Genomic DNA, 25,894 nt, shown 5'->3' with positions numbered 1-25,894 from the left:
GGGGGGAAAGTCCAATTTTTATTTTTATTTTTTTTAGAACAGGGCTTGACAGTTCTCAGGCACCAACATGCCATGGTGCCTGGAAATTAAAGCATGGATTCTGACCCAGGCAATGGATAAACACAAGGGGGAGGAGGAATGAGCAAGACAGGTGGCAGGGGGTTGATACCTCCCCTGGCTGCATCTGTCCATCTCCTGGCTGAGTCAGGCAGATACAAACAAGAAGAGGAAGCAAGCAAGGCAGGGACAATCAAGACAAGGAGTCAGCTTGACTGGAGATCACTGTTACTCAGGTAAGTAAGTTGTGTGAGCCAATAAATATGAGAATTATTGGCAAATCAACAAAATGGGGCCTATACTTTAATTTTTGTGGGGGGGGTGACATAATTAATCTGAATCATGAGTAAAGTAGAATAATTACTAGCAAAATATGCAAACCCCATGTATACATTATCACATATCCAGAAGTTGTGCCAATCAGTCTTACAGTAAGTGCATGCATGGCAATCATCACATGTGTAGGGCTGTCACTGTTCCTTCTGAGTGACACTGGTAGCTTCCTACTGTTCATATACAGATTTACAAAGTTAGAATCTTCATATGCAGTGATTCACATAGAATTCACACCATTTCCTACACAAAAATGGCTTTTGCGCAAAAATTATCTAGAGTGTGTGAAAGAGAAGCCATCATACTCCATGTATCTGTAAAACAGTTGTGTTTTTCTTCTGAATCTATTCTAATAAGCTAAGTTTATATTTTCATCCACTATTTTTGAGCCTTTTCCATCCAGCCCCAGTAAAGAAGTCTATTTCTCTGTCTAACTGGTATCTTGTTGTTCCCCACTTTGAATTCACTTTCATTTGCAAAAGTGACTGGTCCCTAATTTACAATTAATTGTTGGAGACGGTGGCCCAGTTTAGCTGTATCTATGCTGTAGTGTTACAAGACTGAGCCACAGGGAGGCTCATGCACTCCCCATTCCTTCTCCTCCTTTGTGCTTGAAGGGAGGAGACTGAAAGTTTCCACTTTCGGTTCTGATAGACCAGTTCCTTTTGAGTTCAAACTAAGAAAACTGTTTGTTGTTTTACTGCAGTTAGTCCAGAATAAAACCATCGTTTCAGCTCCTGGTTCATCAACTAACCGGTTAGAATAAATCACAATTCTCCTGTTTCCGGCATAAAGGGAAACTATGGGTCATTAACATTAACGTGGAAACTTTTGATCTTCTCTGAAAATAATAGGAAAAGCATGTGAGCCTGAGGCCTGCCACAGGACATTTTCAAAATGCTAAAGCATGATTCATTTGCAAAAGTGTCTGGTCCCTAAGTGACTGGTCCCTAAAGCATGAATCGGGAAGGATATAGCAATGATAGTACTTGGGTACAATGCAGTCAGTGACCAGCTAACAGCAGTTAGATTTCATGGATAACCCTGTAACATGACAGTTTTTCAAGTCTATGCTGCAATGACTGATGCAGAAGAAGAGGAAGTTGATGAGTTTTAACATTGACAGAACATGCAAACAAGATGTGCTGCCGGTGGTTGGAGACTGGAATGTCAAAACTTGAAATGGTAAGGAGGAAAACACAGTTGGCCTATATGGCCTAGAAAACAGAAATGAAGCAGGAGAACAACTTATTAGTTTCTGCCAAGCTACTGATGCTCTCCATTGCTAACACATTCTTCAAACAACCAAAGCGGCGCCTATACACATGGAAATCACCAGATGGAATACACAGAAATCAAACTGATTACGGCATTGTTGCAAGGAGGTGGAAGAGCTCAATTATAACAGCAAAAACATGTCCAGGGGCCAGTTGTGGAACCGATCATGAACTGCTCATGTGCAAGTTCCAAGTCAAGCTAAAGCAGAAAAACAAAGCTATCCAGCTTCCACAATATGATCTTGAGAATGTACCCACCATTTTCAAGGAGAACATCAAGAACCGCTTTGAAGTTCTGAACCTCATAGATACTTGATAGGGAACCAGAGGAACTGTGGAATGAAATCAAAGAAGTTGTCAAGGACAAATGTGAAAATAGACTGCCAAAGACCAAGAAACAGAAGAAAGCAAAATAGATGTCAGAACAGACAGTAGAAATTGCCAAGAAGAGAGAATCCAAAGCCAAGAAAGATAATGAACTCATGAAGGAACTTAATAGGGAAGCTCTTAGAAGAGACAAGGAGCAATGTGTCATTGATGACACACAATGACATCTAAAGATCTTGAGGATGGAAACAGACATGGAAAAACAAGAAGTTTTCCAAAAGATCTCTGAATTTAGAAGGAGGTTCCAACCTCAAACTGGTATGTTAAGGGATGCCAAAGGACAGATAGTAACCGATTCAGAGAAGAACAAACAGAGGTGGAAGGAGTATACTGAAAATCTGTACAGCAGGGATGTCAACATCCAAGATACTCTAGGGATATTCCCTACGTGCAAAAACTTCTAGTACGGGAAGATGAAATGAGATCAGCATTTCGGTTATTACCAAGTCGGTAGGCTACAGGAATGGATGGAATAGCTACAGAAATATGGCTGGCAATGGAACAAGAATCAGTCAAGGCTCTAACCAAACTATGCCAGCAAATCTGGAGAATGACACAGTGGCTGACAGACTGGAAGAGGTCGATCTACATACCCATACCAAAGAAAGGAGACTTAACACATTGTGCACACCACCGCCCAATATCCTTAATTTCACATGCTAGCAAAAAAATGCTCAGGATCATCCAACACAGATTAGAGCCCTGTGTGGAAAGGGAAATGCCAGATGTTCAAGCTGGTTTCAGAAAAGTCTGAGGAACAAGAGGAATCATTGCTGATGCACACTGGATAATTAAGTAAGCCAAAGAGAACCAAAAAAGTCAATATGTGCTTTATTGACTACAGAAAAGCCTTTGATTGCATTGACCATGTCAAGTTGTAGAATATCCTTAGGAAAATAGGTGTCCCAGAACACCTCTTTGTTCTCATGAGAAACCTATACACCAGATAGGAAGCCACAGTCCAGACAGAACATGGTGAAACAGACTGGTTCCAGTTCGGCAAAGGGGTAAGACAAAGCTGTCTACTTTCTCTTTCTAAAGAAAGGTCACCATCACTGAGAGAAGCTGGATTGGAAGAAGATGACTGTGGTTTTAAAGTTGGAAGAAGAAACATCAATAACCTGTGGTAAGCAGATGACACCACTGATAACAGAATGAGGATGATCTGCAAGCTCTAGTAATGAAAGTCAAGGAGCACAGTGAAAGAATGGGACTACGACTAATGTAAAGAAGACTAAACTAATGACAACGGGTACAGCAACGAGCCTCAGCACTGATATTGAATACACTGAAGTGGTGGATCGCTTCTGCCTTTTAGGATCAACCGTCAACAGTAAAGGATCCAGCAGTCAAGAAATACGCCACAGACTAGCACTTGGTAGGGTTGCAATGAAGGCCTTGGAAAGGATATTCAGATGCTGTGACATGTCTATACCTACAAAGGTTAGAATCATTTGGACAATGATTTCCCCCAAGACACTCTATGGATGTGAAAGCTGGACTTTGAGGAAGCAAGTCAGAAAAGGTATTCATGCTTTTGAACTTTGGTGTTGGGAAAGATTTTTGAAGATATAATGGACAGCCAGAAAAACAAACAAATGTATCACACAACAAATCAATCCAGAATTTTCATTCAAGGCACAAATGACCAGGTTCAAACTATCATACTTTGGACATATTATGCAAAGATCCAGCTCCCTTGAGAAGTCCATAATGCTGGGGAAAGTTGAAGGAAAGAGGAGGAGAGGACAACCAGCAGCAAGGTGGATGGACTCTATTACGAAAACAACGCATCACTGAGAGACCTTAAAGACCAAGTTGAAGACAGATCGTCCTGGAGAGAATCTATCTATGTGTTCGCTAAGAGCTGACACCAACTTGACGGCACTTAATCAATCAAAGCATAATTTAGTGTTGCATCTGAACTGGATCTATCAGCCGTGGTACCATCTGACAGGGCAGATCTAGAATACCAATAACAATATTAATAGTATTGTGTCCACTGTAAAGCAACCTTTTTGCTTCCAATTTCTTCAGTCTTGTCCACATGTTTACTGAAAAAATATTAATCTTCATGAAGCTGTCTGCATTAGAATGTATAGAGCAATAAAACAGGACTTCCTTCCCTCCAGGATATCTGAACACCTAAATACAAATTTGCTATTATCCTCCTGTGTATTAAGTGTACACATGTTCATTTTAACCTCGTACCTACTAGAATATATACACAAACTACATATTAAGCATTTTAAAATGTCAAATGCAAAATGGGATTTAATGACAACTCTGCATCTTGATGTACAGCAAATACATCACAGTTTCTATCTGGAGTCAAAGTAACCAATCCTAGGTTATGATTCCTGTGGCAGCACTGATTCCTACTGCAGCAATTTTCAACTTGCTGTTCATCACAGACAAAGCAACTGGTTTCATTAAGCATATGAGCTTTTACCAAGCAACTTTGAAAAGGTTGATTGCGAACATTCATATCTCATATACACTCAATACATTTACTGGAAGACAGCAGTGTGCTGTTAAGTATTTTTAATTACAGATATACTAAGCTACTCTCTCACACTGGAAAAACATTCACTCCGATTACCAATTTCATAGTTCATTTACAGTGCATTGTCAAAATAACTTCACACCTTTAACAAAAATGGCTGAGTCAGAACTGTACTGCTAACACAAGTCAATGTTCATTCCAAATTTCACTTTAAGAATGTGTTAAATGTGACATTTCAGAATATTTTAATAAGAATGTTGGTTCAGTTTCATGTTTCTTATGCATATTACCATAAATGCTGACACAAACCATTATTGTTATTGGGCTTCACTAACTGTTCCAATGCATGTTGATTCTCTTTGATTAGAAACTATGATAAGAACAGGCCAGCTGGATCAGGCTCAAGGCCTATCTAGTCCAGCATCTTGTTTTACATAGTGGCCCATCAGTTGCCTCTGGGAAGCCCACAGGCAAAAGGTGAGGGCATGCCTTCTCTTGCTGTGGCTCCCCTTCAACTGTATTCAGATGCATCATGCCTCTGAAGCTGGAGGTGGCCCATAGGCAGTAGACTAGTAGGCATTGTTATACCTGTCCTCCATGAATTTGTCTAAGCCTCTTTTAAAGCCATCCAGGCTGGTGGCTGTCACCACATCTTGTGGCAGAGGATTCCATAGATTAAATATGTGCTGTGTGAAAAAGTATTTCCTTTTGTCGGTCCTAAATTGCCCAACCTTTAGTTTCATGGGATGACCCCTGGTTCTAGTGTTGTGTTGAAAGAGGGAGAAAATTTTGCTGTCCACTCCATGCATAATTTTATACACCTCTGTCATGTCTCCCCGTAGTAGGCTCTTTTCTAAACAAATGACAAATGCTATGCATTTTAAAACAATGTAAGGATCTGACAAGCAACAATATTTATCTGGCTATTGAGCACACCCACTGACTGTTATGTGAACTCAGGTTTTTTCAATGATTTTTGTTTGCTAACACACCACACCAACATTTAGCCAAGATTTGCAGTCTTGGGTTTGAACTCATCAATGTTGGCTAAACGTTGGTTTGGTGCACTGCCAACCTGTGATTGCTGAAAAACCCTGAATTCACATGACACAGGTACTTCTGGAATCTGTTTCTCTCTCCACCACTGCCAAACCAATATGAGACAAGTCATGTGAACCGGCCAATAGACTCCAATTGTATAAAGTTTCCCTGGGTGGCAGACGACTGAACTGCAATGGCCTTACCTGGACAAAGAGCTCTCAGGTCCAGAACTGGCACCACCTAGCTGGGCACTGGACCACGGTCTTCCTGGTTCTTATGTGAAGTGTTCTGCAATCCCTGCTTGTCTACTCAGCCCCTGGGCTTTGACTTGTACTAAACTTACTTTCTGCTTCTGTTCTTGGTTTATTTGCTCAGCTTCAACTGCTGGAGTTGGCTTTGGCTCCTGTTATTTATTTATTAAAATTTTCTTATATACCACCTCCTCTAAAGACTCTAGGCAGTGGACAACATACTTAAAACAAATTAAAGGGCAAATGCCTGACAAAACATGTAGGTCTTAAGGGCCTTAAAAACAGCCAAGGAAGGGGCTACATGACTGGGGGGGGGAGAGTGTTCCAAAGAAGAGGGGTGGCCACAGAGAAGGCCCTTCTACGGGCCCAGGCACCACACACTACACCAGGGCCCGGGACACTAATGAGGGCCAGCTGAAGACCTCACAGGACAGGATACAACTGGCCAAGAGGCGATCCCGGAGATATACAGGTCCTAAGCCCATAAAGGTTTTGTAGGTGAAAACCAACACTTTTAATTGGACCTGGAAGCGAACAGACAACCAGTGCAGTGAACATAAAAGAGGTATGCCACTATTAAATCTACGGCCACCCATGAGGAGGTGGGCTGCTGCATTCCGAACTATTTGAAGCTTCCGAATCATTTTCAAAGGCAACCCTAGGTAGAGCGCATTACAGTAATCTAAACGAGAGGTAACAAGGCATGGGTTACTGTTGCCAGGGCCTGCTGGTTGAGAAAAGGCCGTAACTAGCGAACCAGCCAAAGATGGGCAAAGGCACTCCTGGCCATGGCCTCCACCTGCTGTTCAAGCAGGAGCTGCGAATCCAGAAGGACTCCCAGATCATGAACCGTATCTCTGAAGGGAAGCGCAACTCCATCAAGAGATAAACTCACATATGGCAATTGGCCATCACAGACTGAATAAGAGCAACTCGTCTTGGAGGGATTGAACCTGAGCTTGTTTTGGCCCATCCAGGTCCTGATAGCCTCTAGGCACTGAGCCAGCACATGGATGGCATCAGCTGTTTGGCCTGGGGTAGAGATATAAAGCTGAGTATCATCAGCATATTGATGAAAACTTACCCCAAACTGACAGATGACCAGGCCCAGAGGCTTCATGTAGATGTTAAAAGAATGGGAGCAAGGACCAAGCTCTGTGGAACCCCACAAGAAAGGGGCAGGGGTGCAGAACACTCACCCCCAATCGACACCGACTGGAATCGCCCAGTGAGATAGGACTGGAACCACTGAAGAACAGTGCCCCCAAGGCCCAGCCTGCTTAAGCGCTCCAGAAGGATAGCAAGGCTGATGGTATCAAAGGCCACTAAGAGATCAAGGAGAACCAAGAGAGTTGCTATGTTTTTTTAATCTTGTTATTTTTGTCCTCCCAATCCCAGCCAGAGTCAGGACAATCCAGAAAAGGCTGCTGACAACTTAGCTCTAACAAATGGCCACACAACAAATTACATTGATAAGGTGTTTTATAGAAATTTCAAAGCAGTATTGCATTGGCCAGTAAATAAATATCAAACAACAGTGAAACACTGGCACTTTATACACACCCAGGTATTGTTTAAAGCCGTTCACACAAAGAAAGCTGGTGGGGTGGGGCAGGTGGGGGGGAAGCAGGATGTTACCTGCCTTCCCCTCAAACAAGCAGTGGCCCTCTCTGACTCCACCATGCTACACGCCCATGCGGTCTGTGCAGTGATGGAGTCCCAAGCTGGGATCAAGAGGAGGAAGTCCTCCTGCATCCCAGAGTGCACTGTGAGAGCAGCTGAGCAGCTGCTCTCAGCAGAGCAGCTGTTCTGCTCTGTGTGGCCACTTTCTCCCCCAGCTCGCTGCTTAAAATGACAGTGGGCAAGTGGGAAGCCCAGCTACCCTGGGTGATCACACACATGATCCGCCTGCTGGAACAGAATGAACCGTTGGTTGGTTCTACCTTAGTAAAAAGCCGGGTAGGAAAGTTGGCTTCCACAGATCTGGAGCAGCTCCACATGACATGAGCTGCTTGGGATAACCCAGGCACCTTGTGTCATGTGAATAGGGTCTTTGTCAAACATTTCAAAAGTTTAAATGAAATTTCATTGCTGGCCCCATGTACACATCTGCACTACACAAGGATGGACTAGAATAAATTTGTATTTTGTATTTTTACATTTATATCCCTCTCTTCCTCCAAGGAGTCCAGAGTGGTGTACTACATACTTGAGTTTCTCTTTCACAACAACCCTGTGAAGTAGGTTAGGCTGAGAGAAAAGTGACTGGCCCAGAGTCACCCAGCTAGTTTTATGGCTGAATGGGGATTTGAACTTGGGTCTCCCCGGTCCTAGTCCAGCACTCTAACCACTACATCACGCTTAAACATTATTTCATCAACAAAACTTGGTCTGATAAAAGGACCAATTCACCTGTCATATCCTACTTTTTCTACGAGAAACACAACAAATGCTTTTTTAAAAAAATAGCTGTTCCACTATTTTGCAAGATTAGCTAGTGTTCCAACCTAGTCTTCCTTTGAAGTCCTCCTTGTTCCAAGTGGGCGGACTGGAAAGCACCCCCAGAGGAACCACTGAAGGGCAACAAGTAGTGAGAATTCTTCCTATGCAGTTTTGGAATACAGAAGAGGAAAAACACTGCACTTATTACCATATACCAAGGATAAAGCATGTAGAAAATCAAACAGAAGTTTCACACTTGATGTATGACTTGTTTCCATACTAAAATAGGCATGTAGCAATGCAGATATAAATAGACATCAGTTTACTATTAATGGAATGCAGTTTAGGATTCTTCAAGATAAAGCTGTACAAACTAAGCCTCATAATATATGCATAAACAGAATATATTTGCATTTGGAGATAGATGATGTTTTAAACATATAATGAAAGCATTCAAAAGCATATGCATTATAGTTATATTAAACAATACAGCAATCACCACCATCACAATTTCTGGCTTAGTTAGTTTTTCTCAACAAAATAAGTCTGCTTAATGAGTTCTTTATGCTCAATAAAAACTTACAAAACACTTCCACAATAAGTTGTTATAAACACTGGACAACATCAATCTAGATTAAACTACACTTCAGACTAGAATACAACCAAGTCTAAATATTACAAGAATTAAGGTCAAATATTTCTATGATTGTTGATCCCTTGACAATTAATACTTCAAAATCATTAAAGTACACACAAGTAGTACTGGTGAGCACCCTGGACTGCTGGATCACAAGCATACTTGTATATAGGAAGACAGTAAAAAACAAAGTATCAATAATTCTTAAAATAGCTTAACACAAAGATATCTTTTTTTCAAATTCAGGCATTTATAATGGCCGACATTCTGGCGACATTGCACATGCACTATGTGAGATGAATTCATGTTAGCAGATGGCTTCTGCTAAATCAGATATATCAGCCACTGTGGGAGGAGATTTCACCTCTCTCCTTCCTCAGAGCAGCCCTCAGGAACATGTTTCTCGGTGATGTGGGGCACTTCCAGAGGAAGAGGAAATCAGCAAAAATCACCACCACCCCACACCAGTACTAGTGCGAGTGCATCCAGAGCATGTATGCAGCTTAGTCAGAACATCTATCTAGGGTCTCCCTGACTCACTCCAGATGAAAAACTACAATCTGATTATTTCTATTTAATGCTACCCTTGCTTGAAGAATGTGGTAATTTGATTACATAAATTATTCAAAACATGTCAATCTATCATTACAAAGAAACCCCCACATAGTTCAGCTTCAAAAGTGTAAAAACCAACACATCTTTCATTTCTGGGAAAGGTCAGGCGCAAACAAAATTCACAAAACTGATTCGGAGGCAAATGTGTGGAGACATTTTGCAGTGGTGATAAAGCCTCTGGAAGAGATTTATTCCACTGTCCAGCTTTCATGGAGTACTGAGCAGTCATAAGGGCCTCTGGTTGGCATTGACGGAACTATTCATTTTTTAAGGACTGGTGTTCATCATTGAATCACCTGTTCTGACACTAGAGAATGATAGGGAAGGAAGAAAACCCTATGAAAGAAGAGAGAAACAGGAACTTTGGGAAGGATGGTCCTAAGAAGTTGTCAAGAGGTGGCCAGAAAGAATAAGGGGTGCACATGGGGGTGCCTCCAGACCAAGTGGCTTTTCCATGGGTCTAGTTTACTTGTATGATGCTGCTGCCCAATCTAGGCAGAAGCCAATTTCTTTCATAGCACAAAGGGCCATCTATACTTAGCTGTGTGTGCAGGTGAAGCCAGAGTCTTCAATGAGAGACGAGGGGCAGGGGAAGAGGCTTGTCTGCTGACAGCACAATAACATGTGTCAGTTTGTACTATTTCTGAATCTTTTAGTGTACATGAAGTACTGTAGGGCTGCACACAGATTATTAGGACACTTTATTTAATTCAGACAATAACTACGTGCTCCTGGACTGCCAAGCTAGAAACTATAACAACTTAAATCTGTGCTGGTCTATGACCGTAATAAAGATTGATTGAACTTAAAGAAAAAGACAAACCGCAATTCATCCCCAAAAGCTGGGCCTGATGTCTGAAATCTTGCGTTACATCTAATATATACAGAAATGTCTGAACCCTTCAGTCAACAATCAGTGGTCATGGGATCACAAACATCTAACACATCAGTCATTTGTATAAACAATCACTTTGTCAAAAAACCTGAAGGATGCAGAATGTTTGTTTAATGCGAGAGAGATCTCCTAGGCTTAATCTTGCTTGACTTTGGGAAATCCTGTCGAGATTTTTTTTGGTGTATTAGCAATTTAAATTATTCACTTTTCATATTATTCCAAATTAGAGTTTCCTTGTTTTCACTGTTTGAAATAAACAGTGTTTGACCTATTAACAAAACAAATTTGAAAGCACAAAATTCATGTCTGCAAGAAGCAATATATCAAGAACACGAGATAGAACATAGCATGAATAAAATGTTTACCTATGCAGACCCAAAGGATTGTTTGAAAATATTCTTAATGTCAAATAGTGGTCCAGAGGATTTTTTTAAAAAAGAGAGTTTAAGGCAGTATGATGCCTGCATTGCCCATAGCATGCACACATCATTGTCCATAGCATGCACACATCACTTCACTATAATTTATGTTAACGAGGATTATTCTGTTGCTGAAACACAAAAAATTGTTTTAGCAGATGTTTGATCCTTTGTATCTATATTTGTATAGCATTGCTATAATGTATATACACTTGTGTTTTATTGCTAATTCTTATACAATGCCTTGAGCACAGTCGTGCAAAAGCAGTATATAAATGTTATATATTAGAAACAGCCATTGGGTGCAAATAGTATGAAAGCATACCAATGAATTCCTGTATATTTCAAATATGAAATTGTTGGACTTTTAACAAAATAGAGAGCATTTCACACTAAAATATGCCTCTTTAACAAGAGGAGTGGCACATAGCCTGATTTTTAAAAAGGGATCTAGGAAGAAGGAGAAAAGCCAGAAAATTAATTACAGGCTTGTGAGCTCAACTACGGTCTCAAAGACACTTCTGAAAAGCAGTTTTATAGTGATATATAGAAAAAGATTTGCTGAGAAAGAATCAGTGCAGCTTTTACAAAGACAAACCTTATCAGACTCTTATAAATCATTGAGAGTACATGTAAACATGTAGAGAAGAGTGATCCAAATGGACACTGCAGACCAGGACTTCCCAAAGGTTTTTGACCAAATAAATTGATCGGCTACAACAGGCAAAAGAAAGCACATCACACATTACAGAATTAATTTATGGAATTAACTGCCACAACAGCCTCTAGCTTTGTTTTATAAAAGTATTAGACTAATTCTGTTAAAAAGATGATTAGAAGAATTCATGAATAGGTCTATCAATGGCTGTTAGTCATAACAGCTAAACAGAACCTGCAGGTTCAGCAATAGTAAGCCTCTAAAAAGGAGATGTTGAGGGACTCATATTTAGATGTCCTGCTTATGGGCTTCCCTGAGGCTGGCTATTGTTGGGTTAAGGATACTGGATTAGATTGATCTTTAATATGATTCCGTAGGGTGGTTCTTATATATACAATGCCTATATCATAATATTAAACTATTGCTCATCTCTGTTTCCAATGCTACAAATCTTTCAACTGAGAAAACAATACATTTTACTGTTCAGAAAGCATTATCCAGAAGCAGCTTGCCAACTGCTGTAATTTTGAGATGCTGTTGCAGCCTATTTGCCCCATTCCAGTTGCTTATTAGGGATGTGCAAAATGTTTTGGGCACAGAACGATCTGTGCCCAAAACAGCGAATTTCGGGTGATCTGGGGCCGAACCGAATCACCCACGAAAAGATCCAAGAAATTTCGGGCACGAGCTGAATCACCCGAATTTCGGGCCCGAAAATTCAGGTGATTCGGACCTCCCTTTTTTTGCCTTCTTTCCCCCCCTCCGTTTTGAGCTATGACGTCTATTTGAATTTCCCGCCTTTTTGCATCCCATTAACTTCAATGCAAAAAGGTTGGATCTGACGTCTGCTCGAATTTCGGGTGCCAGGGGCAAAATAGTGGGGTGGGCTGGTAGTGCCTAAAGGGTGGAGGTTACCACCCCAATTGCAGAGGGATTGGGCAAAGGGCTGATTTTTGGTGAATTTCTGAAGTTTTAGTGTCTTTGGGGCAGATAGGGGCATAACGTGCGATCTGTGCCAAAAGGGTGGGGTGGGGTGGTAGTGCCTAATGGGTGGAGGCTACTACCCCAAATGCAGAGTGATTGGGCAGAGGGCTGATTTTTGGTGAATTTCTGAAGTTTACGTGTCTTTAAGGTTTTCCCCGTGAAGGGTGTATCGCTTCACGTCGGGGGGGAAAGGGGTGTCCTAGAGCAGGGTGTGGTTGGTGGTAGTGCCGGGTTGGGGCAAGGAAGCTACTTGAATTTTTTCAAAGGATTTGGGCAGAGGGCTGATTTTTGGTTAATGGTTAAAGTTTTTGAGTCTTTAAGGTTTTTCCTCATAATAAGTTATAATGGAGCTTTCATCAGCCCCATAAGTGCACTTAGGGAGTGCTGGGGTGGCCCAGAGCGAGTGGTGGTGTAGTGCACATAGGGTGCCAACCACCCCCATGGGTTTCTAACCCATGGGGTACAGCGTTCTGTTGTTTCTGAGGTTTTCTGCGTGTGGATTCTATGATAGCAAATGAGATTTTCAATGAGACACCATGAATCCACTCTAATTTGCTATCATAGAATCCACACTCAGAAAACCTCTGAAACAACAGAACCCTGTACCCCATGGGTTAGAAACCCATGGGGGTGGTTGACACCCTATGTGCACTACACCACCACTCTCTCTGGGCCACCCCAGCACCCCCCCCATGTGTACTTATGGGGCTGCTGAAAGCTCCATTATAACTTATGAGGAAAAACCTTAAAGACGCGAAAACTTCAACAATTAACCAAAAATCAGCCCTCTGCCCAAATCCTTTGAAAAAATTCAGGTAGCTTCCTTGCCCCTACCCGGCACTACCACCAACCCCACTAGGACACCCCTTTCCCCCCAACGTGAAGCGATACACCCTTCACGGGGGAAAACCTTAAAGACGCGTAAACTTCAGAAATTCACCAAAAATCAGCCCTTTGCCCAATCCCTCTGCAATTGGGGTGGTAACCTGCACCCATTAGGCACTACCACCCCACCCCACCCTTTTGACCCAGATCCCACGTTATGCCTCCTATCTACCCCAAAGACACTAAAACTTCAAAAATTCACCATAAATCAGCCCTTTGACCAATCCCCCTGAAATTTGGGTGGTAGCCTCCACCCATTGGGCAACACCACACCACACCACTATTTTGCCCCTGGGACCCGTTATTTTACCCAAATCAGGGGTGATTCGGGTAGCCCATATTCGGGCACAGAACAGAATTGGGGTGATTCGGTTCGGGTCCCGAACTGAATCACCGAAAACCCGAATTGCACACCCCTCTTGCTTATGTAAATACAATGTACAGATACAGCTTTAGAACATGTGGGTTTCTCTGTTAAGATGGTAAAACAGCCCCCACTGTTGAAGTGAAAGAAGAAATTACTACTGGGGGAAAGTGAAACTCTGAGTGTTTTGGAATCCTTGTGCCAGAGATGAAAGTTTGGGCGGTATACAAGTTAAATAAATAATAACAACAACAAGAAGAAGAGATCACATTTCTGGGGTGACTGCCTTATACTTAGCAATACTATTACATTTAAAATACAGGTAAAGTGTGCCATCGAGTTGGTGTTGATTCCTGGTGACCACAGAGCCCTGTGGTTGTCTTTGGTAGAATACAGGAGGGATTTACCATTGCCATCTCCCACGCAGTATGAGATGATGCCTTTCAGCATCTTCCTGGTTGGGCAAGGTGATTGAAAGGGTGGTGGCCTCCCAGCTCCAGGGAGTCTTGAAGGAAACGGATCTATCTAGACCCATTTCAGATTGGCTTTCAGGTGGGCTATGGGATGGAGACAGCCTTGGTCGGCCTAATGGATGCTCTCCAACTGGGAATTGACAGAGGGATTGCGACTCTGTTAGTCCTTTTGGCTCTCTCAGCGGCCTTTGATACTATTGACCATCGCATTCTTTTGGAACATCTGAGGGGACTGGGGGTGGGAGGTACTTGCAATGGTTCCACTCGTACCTCTCGGGCAGATTCCAGATGGTGTCTCTTGGAGACTGATCTTCAAAATCTGAATGGTGTCCCCCAGGGCTCCATATTGTTTCCAAGCCGCTCGGAGAGAACATCAGGAGATGTTCGCAGGGTGTTATCAGTATGCTGATGACTCCCAGATCTATTTCTCTCAATTAGGTTTGTATAGAGAAGGCATAACCTGAAGAGGGCCAGCGTGGTGTAGTGGTCTGAGTGCTGGACTAGGACTGGGGAGACCCGTGTTCAAATCCCCATTCAGCCATGAAACTAGCTGGGTGACTCTGGGCCAGTCACTTCTCTCTCAGCCTAACCTACTTCACAGGGTTGTTGTGAAAGAGAAACTCAAGTATGTAGTATACCGCTCTGGGCTCCTTGGAGGAAGAGCGGGATATAAATGTAACAACAACAACCTTCCTAAATGCCTGCTTAGAGGCAGTGATGGGCTGGATGAGAGATAACAAACTGAGCCTGAATCCAGATAAGACAGAGGTACTTATTGTGTGAGGTCAGAACTCGGGAGACTATTTTGATCTGCCAATTCTGGATGGGGTCACGGTCCCCCTGAAGGAAGAGGTACACAGTCTGGGGCTGCTTCTGAATCCTGGTGTCCCAGGTTGAGGTGGCAGCCAGAGCTGCTTTCTATCGGCTTCAGCTGATATGCCAGCTGCATCTGTTTCTTGAGATGAATGACCTCAGAACAGTGGTACATATGCTGTTAACTTCTAGCCTGGATTACTGCAATGCGCTATATGTGGGGCTGCCTTTATACATAGTGCAGAAACTGCAGTTAGTACAGAATGCAGCAGACAGGTTGGTGTCTGGGTCATCTAGGAGAGACCATATTACTCCTGTGTTGAAAGAGCTACACTGGCTGCCAATAAGTTTCCAGGCAAAATACAAGGTGCTGATTATTACCTAAAAAAAACCCCTAAACAACTTAGGCCCTGGGTATTTAAGATAACGCTTTCTTCGTCATGAGCCCCATCGCCCATTGAGATCTTCTGGGGAGGTTAGTCTATGGTTGCCACCAGCCAGTCTGGGGGCTATTCAGGGACAGGCCTTCTCCATTGCTGCCCCTGGACTTTGGAATGAGCTCTGTGTTGAAATAAGAGCCTCCCCATCTCTGGTAACTTTTAAAAAGGCACTGAAGACATATTTGTTCACCCAGGCTTTTAATTAGATTTATATTTTTAGTATTTTTAATGTTGGGTTTTAAATTATTGTGTGGATTTCTTCTTGTTGTTGTATCCAGTCCCAAGTAGTTGAGATGCTGTGATGACTTTTTAAATTTTGCAGCCCCAAGCTGCACCGCCTTTGCTGCTGCTGCATGTCTGGATTGGAATTCATTTTTTGTAGGCTGGTGTGCTCTGTGACCTCTGGTGCCCAGCCTGCCAGGGTCCCTCTGTTTCCCTTCCTGCTACCCCACCCCCAGCTTTTTCTTTGATTTTTTTTTGGGGGGGGGTAGTTCCCACTGCCTGGCACCCACCTGCCCTACCCCCAGCTGTTGAGTCCCAGTGTCTGCTTGGCCAAAGTGCTTCTGTGAGCAGCACCTGGCCAGACTCCAGCAGAAAACCCTAGAACAGGTGATTGATTAAGTGCTATCAAGTCAGTGTCAACTCTTTGCAACCACATAGATAAGATTCTCTCCAGGATGATCTGTCTTCAACTTGGCCTTTAAGGTCTCTCAATGGTGCTTTCATTGTTGCCGTAATTGAGTCCATCCACCTTGCGGCTGGTTGTCTTCTTTTTCCTTCAATTTTTCCTAGCATTACAGACTTCTCAAGGGAGCTGGGTTTTCACATAATGTGTCCCAAGTATGATAGTTTGAGCATGGTCATTTGTGCCTTGAGTTAAAATTCTGTTTGTTTTTCCTGGCTGTCCATGGTATCCTCAAAAGTCTTCTCCAGCACCAAAGTTCAAAAGTGTCCATACCTTTTCTATCTCGCAGCATATGCACCACTGTTTTAAGGCCACTTATCTCCAGAAATGGACATAGCTGGCGAATCAATCGAAGCTGATAGAAAGCACTCCTGGCCACTGCCTCAACCTGAGAAATCAGGGAGACATTTGGGTACATAAATACTCCCAGACTACGTGCCTTCTCTTTCTGGGAGAGTGCAACCCCTCCAAAGCAGGCAAATCTAAACCACTTCCTAAGTCTCAACCTCCCACAATGAGTACCTCTGCCTTGCTTGGATTCAGCTTCAGTTTGATCTCCCTCATCTATCCCATTACCGCCTCCAGGCAGGCATTTAGGGAAAACAGGGCAATTCCTGATGAAGCCGACATGGAGAAATAGATTTGGCTGTTGTCAGCATACTGATAATACCCTGCACCAAATCTCCTGATGATCTCTCCCAGCAGTTTCATGTGGATGTTAAAAAGCATTGGAGACAGTATGGAGCCTTGTTTTGAAGAGCAACAGTCTCCAAGTGACACCATCTGGAACCTATCTGAGAAGTAGGAGTAGAACCACTGCAAAGCTGTGCCTCCCACTCACAACCCCTTCAGGTGCCCCAGAAGGATACCATGGTTGATGGTATCTAAAGCCGCCAAGAGATCCAAAAGGATCAGCAGAGTCACACTCCCCTTGTCAATTCCTAATCTGAGATCATCCAACAGGTTGACCAAGGCCATCTCAACCTCAGACCCTGCCTGAAAGCCAGTTTGAAATGGGTCCAGATAATCCACTTCCTCCAAGACAGCCTGGAGCTAAGATGCTGCTAGCCTCTCAATCACCTTGCCCTATCATGGGAGGTTGGAGACAGGCCTCTTCAAAAGCAGTTTGATAATTGCTTCCTTGAAACAAGGAGGCATCCTGCCCTTGCTCCTTTGCTGCATGCATTGCCAGAGCATAGATCTTCAGGTGCCCTCTGTGTTGTAATTTGTCAGATTCGAGCTGTGTCTTCCTCCACCTGTGCTCAAACCATCTACCTGTGTGGCACACACAGAATAAGTAGACAACCCCCCCACCCCTTTTAAAAACACCCTCCTTAAAGGCACTTCTCCCCACTCCCCTATTTTAGGGCTTGAATTGTTTTTTTTAAAAAAACCCAAGGTGTTTGGGAGGGTACAATGAAGAGCCAGAAGCAGGCTGGCAGGCCAAGGGAGGGGTTATGCTGGTTGTGGTGGGTGACGCCAATGAGGCCTACTCCCCAAGCCATCCGCATCGTGTGCAGGTTCTCATTTCAGGAGGAGGGTGGTCCTGTAGTACCTGAGCTAGAATTAGGAGGGAGGTACACCCCTGTCATGGAAGAAAATCTTCCTGTGGTAGCAGAGCAGGAGGTGATTGTGACAGCTGCTACTAACCCAGCCAGCTCACCCTTCCAAACCCCTCTTGGCAGCGCAACCCCCCTAGTCTCAGACTGAGGAGGAGCAGGAGGAAGTCATTCCACTTCCTGTTCCTGGACCTTCTCAGACCCAGACCGAGGGCAGTGGTGGTGGTGATGGCACCCCCAGAAGGAACCAGCAGCACCAGTACCACCACCACTGAAATGGGCCTGGACCAGCTCTGATCATGGCAGCACGGTGATAACGGCCAGGACCAGGGAGGAGAACTGATCTTGTATGCAGGCATGAACTGGCTCCTTTGTTAAGCAGGGTCCACTTGGTTTGCATTTGAATGGGAGACTACATGTATGAGGAACGTGCGATATTCCCCTTAGGGATGGGGCTGCTCTGGGAAGAGCACGGGAATGCTTGCATGCAGAAGATAGGGCTGAGAGAGACTCCTGCCTTCAACCTTGGAGAACCCACTGCCAGTCTGTGCAGACAATACTGACCAGTGGTCTGACTCTGTAAAGCAGCTCCCTATGTTCCTTTGGTGTGGGGCCACTTTGAGCTCTGGCATGGTGACCCACACCATGTTGTCTGCATCTACTGCAGGGCACAGGTCAGCAGGGGGAAGGACCCTACACAACTTGGGACATCGGAGACGTTGAAGCACCTGCAACAGCATCACCCAGGGTCCCTCCTTCTGCTGGCCCCTCCCCTGCTCTGCCTTCAACTAGTGGCAAGGCACCAGCTCCTGCTCCCAAACAGGGGAAGTTGGTGCTGTATGGTAGGTGCAGTTAATGGGCAAGCATGGCGGAGTGCATGGTGGGTGCAGTTGATGGGCAAGCGGTCTGGTCTCCCAGAGCCGCATCGCATCACCTAGGCAATTTCCAATAAGATTGTTTTGGATGATCAGCCATTCCAGGTGGTGGTGAACACCAGCTTCCGCTGGCTGCTCCAACTGCTTGCCCCCAACTATAACATCCCCTCATGAACCACATTCAGAGGGCAGGTGGTGCCCTTCCTTTACCAGGCTTGCAGGGAGGCCATGTTCGGGCTGCCAATTGTCTTGGCAGGTCAGATGAGGACTGGAGTGGTGGATTGATTCGGAGCATGGGTGCATCAGCAGAGCTTTTTTTTTTTTGTTCTGCCTATGTGACCCAAGGATGAAGGACAAAGCTGTCACCCCTGACAAGCTGCCCAGGTGAAGGAACCTCTTGGTTGAAGAGGTTAGGCAAGCTGAGGATAGGAGGCTGGGGCACAACCAGGAGGAGGGGGCTGGTGGGCCTACTGCTAATATGTATGTATGTATTCAATTTCTATACTGCCCTTCCAAAAATGGCTCAGGGCAGTTTACACAGAGAAATAATAAATAAAAAAGATGGATCCCTGTCCCCAAAGGGCTCACAATTATGCCCTGTCCCCAAAGGGCTCACTTATTGTATATCTATACCACCTGATATAGAAATCTCCAGGCAGTGTACAAATTACACACTGGGGTAGACAGTATGCAGTCCACCCAGAACAGCATGGTGTTCCTGGTGTGGCCAGGGGATTTGGAAGTTCACCTCGGTGTTCCACCCAGTAGTCCACAGAGGGCTTCCTTAGCTCTTTGCCAGAGAGAAGTGCCTGCACCCATTCAGTGCCTCCTTGGGGAAGTGCTGAACCAGTTTGGGCACCAACATTCAGACCAGTTCCTTTACAGAGCAGGACATTGCCTGGAATGGAATGCGGGTGTTCCCCCATTCCATTTTTTCGGGTGCAGCACTCACTGTTCCAAAGGCTGCACGTGCCTGCAGCACTGCCCCCAGCAGCCTACGTGTGGTGTTGGCCAAGCATTTAAGCAAACTTGCTTAGCTTTCAGCAACAGTAAAGAGCCCTGCATCCAGAAACCGCTTTACTGAACTCCAGCTTAAATTCTTTCAGTGTGATAAAGCTTTGTCCGCAATTCTAATCCTTTGAAAGCACTTCCTATTTTATTTTATTGGGCATTTTTATACTGCCCAAAACTCATGGCTCTATTAAAATAGAGACACATACTGTAGAAGAATGTGAACTGCTAAAGCGGCAAAAGCTGTAACATTCCATTTCTAAGATTTCAGATTACTTTCCCCATAATGTTTGTATATGTGTGCTCATCTAAGATCAACTTTTGCAGTTTAGCAATTACTTCATTTTTCTTCCCTACAATTAAAAAAAAATCCTGATTTCCAGGATCTACATTACACAGAAACAAGGTGGTGACATAAAGAAGAGGAGGGGGTGAATTGAGAAGGAAGACAGATCAACATACAACACAGTTACATAAACAGATTAATGTCCCTTTCAGGAAATATGACTTGTGCTCGCTGACTCCAGTTCTATCTCTATCTTGTCTCTTACACATACATTTTCTCTGTCCTATACAGAGTCAGTTTTTGTATTTCTAATTTAGTTACTGAATTGGTAACTTGTATTTTTGAATGTTTTGAAAAATGAGCTGGTATGGTACAAACAGCTCTGTGTATGTGTGTGTGTGTGTGTGTGTGTGTGTGTACACAAAACAGGCTTATTACTATAATGTTATCAACAAATTTTGGTTCTTTGTGATTATCTTAAGTTACATATTCATATTAGATACTTATTTCAATATCATTTTTTTTAACATTCATAAATTTTGAAAGATTTTGCTTTTCTACAAAAATTCTATATAAGTGTAAATATACAGAAAATGTTTGGGTAATTATTTTTAGAACTTTTAACCAAGGTCCAAAATCCAGACTAAGAGTTGAGCACAGGGAATGCTTCTGCTCAGCACGAAAGGCAGGGGAGATTTCCTGCAATCTCTTGCTTCCAAATTTATTTATTTATTATTTAACATACAGCTCAAACTCACGTCTCTGGGCAGTTCAAAAGTGGTTGCCTGTGCCTACCAATACTATGGCCCTGAGGGTGGGTGGATAATCAGAGCCATTTTTTTCAGGAGGTACCGGTTGCTGCAAATGGAGGGACTGCCATAAATCACTCCTCCACATGCAAACAGAAAAAATTTCCCACATGAAACTCTTAGTCTGGATGTTGGTGACTGTCCCATTGCCCCACCCACACACAGCCAAAAAAGGTGATGTGGGAGAGGTGCTGCCTAAACTGGGGCTCACCAGATTGATCAAAGCAAAGAGATTTAATGAAATATGCATATTAATTTTGCAAGCCATTCCACTTGCAACTACAGAACTATAAACTTAGACAATGTTCTTTTATGTGCCTGTTAAAGAATTTGGAACTTCCACAGATTGGCCAAGGTTGCACAGGGAACAGCCCGCATTGCTTGCAGGCATCTAAAACAATGCCTCAAGTATGGAGGAACATGGCTGGTGTGGTACTATTACCAATTGTTTAATTGCACTTCCATTACGATACCTAAACTGGAGGGAAATGAAGGTAACGTAGCAAAAGTGCAATTGTGAAATTTTAAGTAGTATGCACCAGCCCTATGTGTAACACCACAGGCATTGTTTCAGACACCCACAGCAGTGCAGACAGTTTAGAACCACCTAGGTTACCTTTTGCATCATTGTTGGCCATTGTCTTTAGCAATCTTCACTGTGCATAACATTAGCAACAGATTGCACAATCTGGCCACTTAAAGAGGAGGGCAGGTAGGATGACTCTGAAGCCTATGCTGGAAATTCTCTAGCTATTTTTAAGGGAGTCTTGACTTTCAAGTTGTGCCCCATGGCTGACCAAAGTTAGAGGGAAAGGGGATATGGCCTTCCAGAACCAATATTCTGGTTCTACTCTGGTTATTTAGTTACTCTGGGTTTTAGGGCTACCCTGGTTCCGGGGTCTCCTAGCTACCAGGAGTCCACTACATAACTGACCTACCCAGCACCTTCTCAGTCCTGGGGGGGGGCAGTGGATCCACAAGTGAAAACACTCCTAGCTGCAGCCCATAACACCACCCCAGACTATAGTAAAAGAAGGCAGAAATCAAGACCACTAGGTGAATGGCTGGAAGGTATGAACAGCCACAGTTTGCCATTCTACAATCTGTAGCACAATGGGGGAAGTTGCTCTACTTGCGCTGCTTCTAAAATTAGAATGTGGTTGTTGGCGCAGCACATTCCAACACCACAATGAAGCTATTCTCACGACTAGCAGGAACGGGGCTAAGGGAGCCCAGCCTGGTTTCTGCAGCTTGTGAGAACCATTAGGAGCCATGTGGCTCCCGCCAGCAGTTCGGTGGCAAGCCTGCTTATGGAGCCCACCACTTAACACGGGTTTTGGGTGTGAGTGCACCCAAAAAATGGGTTAAATTATTGTGTGACTGCCGCAGCGGACACACTTGGGAGGGGAGGAAACGGGGCTCACAGTAATGAACCGCACACTCAGGTGGTGCATTACTGGGGCTCCGGGAGGGGAGGCACGAGGCAGCACTTCCCTTGTCCCGACACCCGGAGCACCCAAGCGAGCCATGGCTGGGTGCAGGAGCGCCTGAGAGAAGCTGCCGCTTGTCTGGGCAGGCGATCTGCCTCCCCAGGGAGAAAGCGCCAATCGTCTGCAGGGAGGTAAGCATTTTTGGGCTTCCTCCCCGCAGAAGGGGGTAGCCACCTTATGCAATCGTGAGGATCGTTTCAATCACTGCCCCCCAGTGGTCTTAGACATGTCCAGATTCTTCATATGTTGGTCTGCACATGCCATTCATGGAGTAGCAACATGCTGTATACAGCAACTGGTGCAATACTATCTCTCACAATAAATATTCTTTCCACATTGGGTATGGCCTTCAGTACTTAGGAAAAACAACTAAGTTGAGTGAATGAGCAACCTGGGCTGCTTTTGTTGCAACAGAGCTGCTTGTTTTCTGTCTTCACGGTTGTAAGCCTACATCTAAGCAGCAACCAGATGTATTTCACAAAAGGCAAAAGAAAATATACTAGACTCCAGCAAGTAAAGGACAGATGCGTTCTCTCTCTCTAGCATACTGTAAAGAGACACAACTACTAGGCCAGGGCTGCTAGTTTGCCTGAAGAGTAAATGCCACACAAAAGTGAACATATGCACAAATCCTGAGTCTACCACAAAATCTCAAAGTGTGAATATTGCTTTATATGGTATTACTATAGATTTTGATACTCTTTGTTTCTGGACAGCAAGCCATGTTTGGACATGATTACATAATAATGTGTGACTGAGTTAAAAATAGGTCATTATTACTTACTTCAGAACAGGGTCAAAATACCCCCCAAAATTACTGAAAATAATACTTCTATTGATTTCATTATTCCTTATTACAATACATATAAATTTAGGATACATTTGTACAGTTTTGCTAATTTTTTGGTACTTACCCAGGACACATTTTTACCCTTTGGTGTCTTTAGCATGGCAACATGCAGTGCTGAGAAGACCAACAACAGTCCCACCAGCATGGAAAGTCAGGTGGAGGGGTATTCCAAGTCTCTGTTACCCAAATGTATAAAGTCCTTTAGCCAGGATGATACAGGCACAGTGAGCATCAGGCAAGAAAACAATCAAAAAAGCCATTTTTCTTTTTAATATTTCATCCAGTCAGAAAGAGACACAAAATATTTAAGAAATATGCACACAAGCAGAAATCTGTAGTTTTTGTATATACAGAAAGTTGACTGCTCACTTCAAAAATTGACAAATAAAAAACTCATGTAATATTGAAGCATATTTGTCCTTCTGCTCTAAGAAATGCAGCAACTGATTACTCACCAAGCTTTAATAAAAGCTTTGAGGCTAGAGCATACCCGAGAATTTAAAAATAAATACCAAGATCAAGTAGCCTTCAGAGGACCTTGAAAAGGTTGGTTTCCGGTAGCATTGATTAAGACTTGCTAATATATACAAATGTTTCTGAGCTTCAGAACTCTACTGACGTATAAAAAGAATTAAGATCTCAGTTTCCATAAATAATGTATGCAAGCAGGTACAAAGTATATACCTGTTGCTACCATCTGCGCATTCTCCTTACACGGCGGCTGCTGCTGCTTCAGAATCTCATAGAGCACCTGTTGTTGATGTATCTCCACAGTGAAAGAGCTGGTAACCTAACAACCAATAACATTTGTTTAGAAAAGAAGCCCCAGAAGGGAGAGCAAAAACTGAAAAATCGGACTCCCTGCTTCTTTCCTTTTGCATCTCTGTCCTTCTGTCCCTTTACTTTTACTCTTGTCAATCTAGATTACCAAAGCAGATCTAGGCTAAATTTTGCAACTATCAGTAGTGATTAGCGTGAGCTGATTGAAATCGGATTATACAAGAAGACCTCTGCCTTCTCACTCAGCAAGCAGGCCAGTACCATTTGAAAACCATTTATGCTTCAGCTCACAACATCACAGCATTTGGAGCAATCCATTTTCAGAGTCATGGGCAAACTGGATTTGAGATTCCTCTTAAAGAGAGAGGCAAACATATTAAAAATGAACTGTCTTTTTGTTGTAAATTTTTGACAAAGGTTCTGAAAATTCATAGTGAAACACTGTACATTGAAACGCATTGCAGAACTTAAATGTGAATATTCAAACACAAATATTGGAAGGGCTTTGAATATATGATTTAAAGTATTATCTCCTGAGAACACTGGGAGATTGAAGTAATTATTTACTGGTTTGTAAATTTTAAGTACTGTATGCATAGATATGTATCCTTTGAAAATGACCAGTTTCTAACTAAATGTTCAGAATGTCATATAACTGAGTCAAAATACATATTAATTACATTTTTAGTAATTTTCCATACAACAGTTCCAATACTAAAAAATGTGGATATAATTCTCATTTCTCACTGCATTAGGATAATAAACAAAATAATATGTGTGTATATATACTATAATGTGGATGGCATGTGTATGATACAGCTATTAAACTCAAAATGAAGTCTATATAAAAGTATTTCTACAGTATAGAATTGCACCTCAGTGGTACTTGTTTGGAAAATGATACTTCAGAAACCAAGTACTACAGCACAAATGAAAACTACAAAATTGGAATATACAGAGAAGGCAAAGATTATTAAGACAGTTGTCAAATAGTAGATATATTTTCAATGCCAAATAGTCGGATGCCAATAATAATACGTGGTTTGCCAAGAAATATGTTTCATATATTTATGTTTTGTAAAAGTTGCTATAAGTATCTACTCTAGTTATGCATTTAAGATTATATCCAATCCTATCCTAGGTTATATATTGAAGAAAGCTACACTGCTAAAAACATTCTCCCACTGAAGACAAAACATCACATTTGCAATGTTCTTTGAAACTGTTGAAAAACTGGATATATTTTTCAAAACAACTTAGTAATTTATATTTATGTATTTAAATACTTGAACACTTGACTCTCTAAAGGCCATCAGCACACTGCTGATGTAAAGCCACAATAAATCATGTAAAAAAAAATCCGGGAAAGAGTTGTAGCTAAATAGCGAAGCACATGTTTTGCATGCAGAAACTCTCAAGTGCAAACACTCCAGCTAAAAGGATATCAGGTAGCAGGGGTGAAATAGACCTCAGTCTGAGACTTGGAGAGTTGGCAATCAGTGCTGGGTTAGATGACCAATGGTCAATTTAGTGTAAGCAGCTTTTGTTATGTTCATACACAAAAAAGACATTTACAAGCATAAGAATAATAAACGACATTATTTGTTAGCCGCCCCATAACAAATTTTCTCTGGTTGGCTCACAACACAAAGCTTAGTTTACTCTGCTACAAAATAAATTATAAACTGTCAGGCTGTCAAATGATTAAAGAATGTTAGCATGCCCAGGGCTAGGAAATGCACTTGTCTACTTGTCCCTGATGAGTATAAAATGAAAGCTGAGTGAAAGATGCTGCAGATCCATTCAAGCCCCACCCCCACCTCTCAGCCCTATCCCTTTCACTGTTTCAAGGCAGCTCCCCCACCTTGCAGTCCAAACTCTGCACCTTCCCAAGCCATTGCCCTCCTCCAGACTGGGTACAAACTCTGGGATCAGCAGCAACTTGGGAAAGGCATGGACTGACATCACATTTGCATGCCTCCCCCAGCCCCCCGCCATTGCTGCTTTTGCTATTGCCATTGCCCTTGTTGCTGGGGGAGCATGCACTTTTCTCAAGTGGCTGCACCACCACT

At 43.0% G+C, this 25,894-nt stretch overlaps 1 protein-coding gene across 6 annotated transcripts in view; it reads right to left on the bottom strand.

Annotated features, from left to right (window-relative positions):
- Positions 1-25,894, bottom strand: part of CACNB2 (calcium voltage-gated channel auxiliary subunit beta 2) — a 303,174-nt gene that overhangs the window by 157,066 nt on the left and 120,214 nt on the right. The window contains exon 1 of one of the 6 annotated variants that reach the window (XM_053259775.1): positions 23,107-23,981. The exons of the other annotated variants lie outside the window; for them this stretch is intronic. Within the exon in view, the coding sequence (XP_053115750.1) occupies positions 23,107-23,187 (81 nt within the window). The 5' untranslated portion in view covers positions 23,188-23,981. Of the gene's footprint in view, positions 1-23,106; positions 23,982-25,894 lie in introns of those variants that run through there. 6 annotated transcript variants of the gene reach the window in all.

This window comes from Hemicordylus capensis, chromosome 6 (genome assembly GCF_027244095.1).
Source record: "Hemicordylus capensis ecotype Gifberg chromosome 6, rHemCap1.1.pri, whole genome shotgun sequence".
In the NCBI taxonomy this organism is placed as follows: domain Eukaryota; kingdom Metazoa; phylum Chordata; class Lepidosauria; order Squamata; family Cordylidae; genus Hemicordylus; species Hemicordylus capensis.
This window is presented reverse-complemented; position numbering and strand designations above follow the sequence as displayed.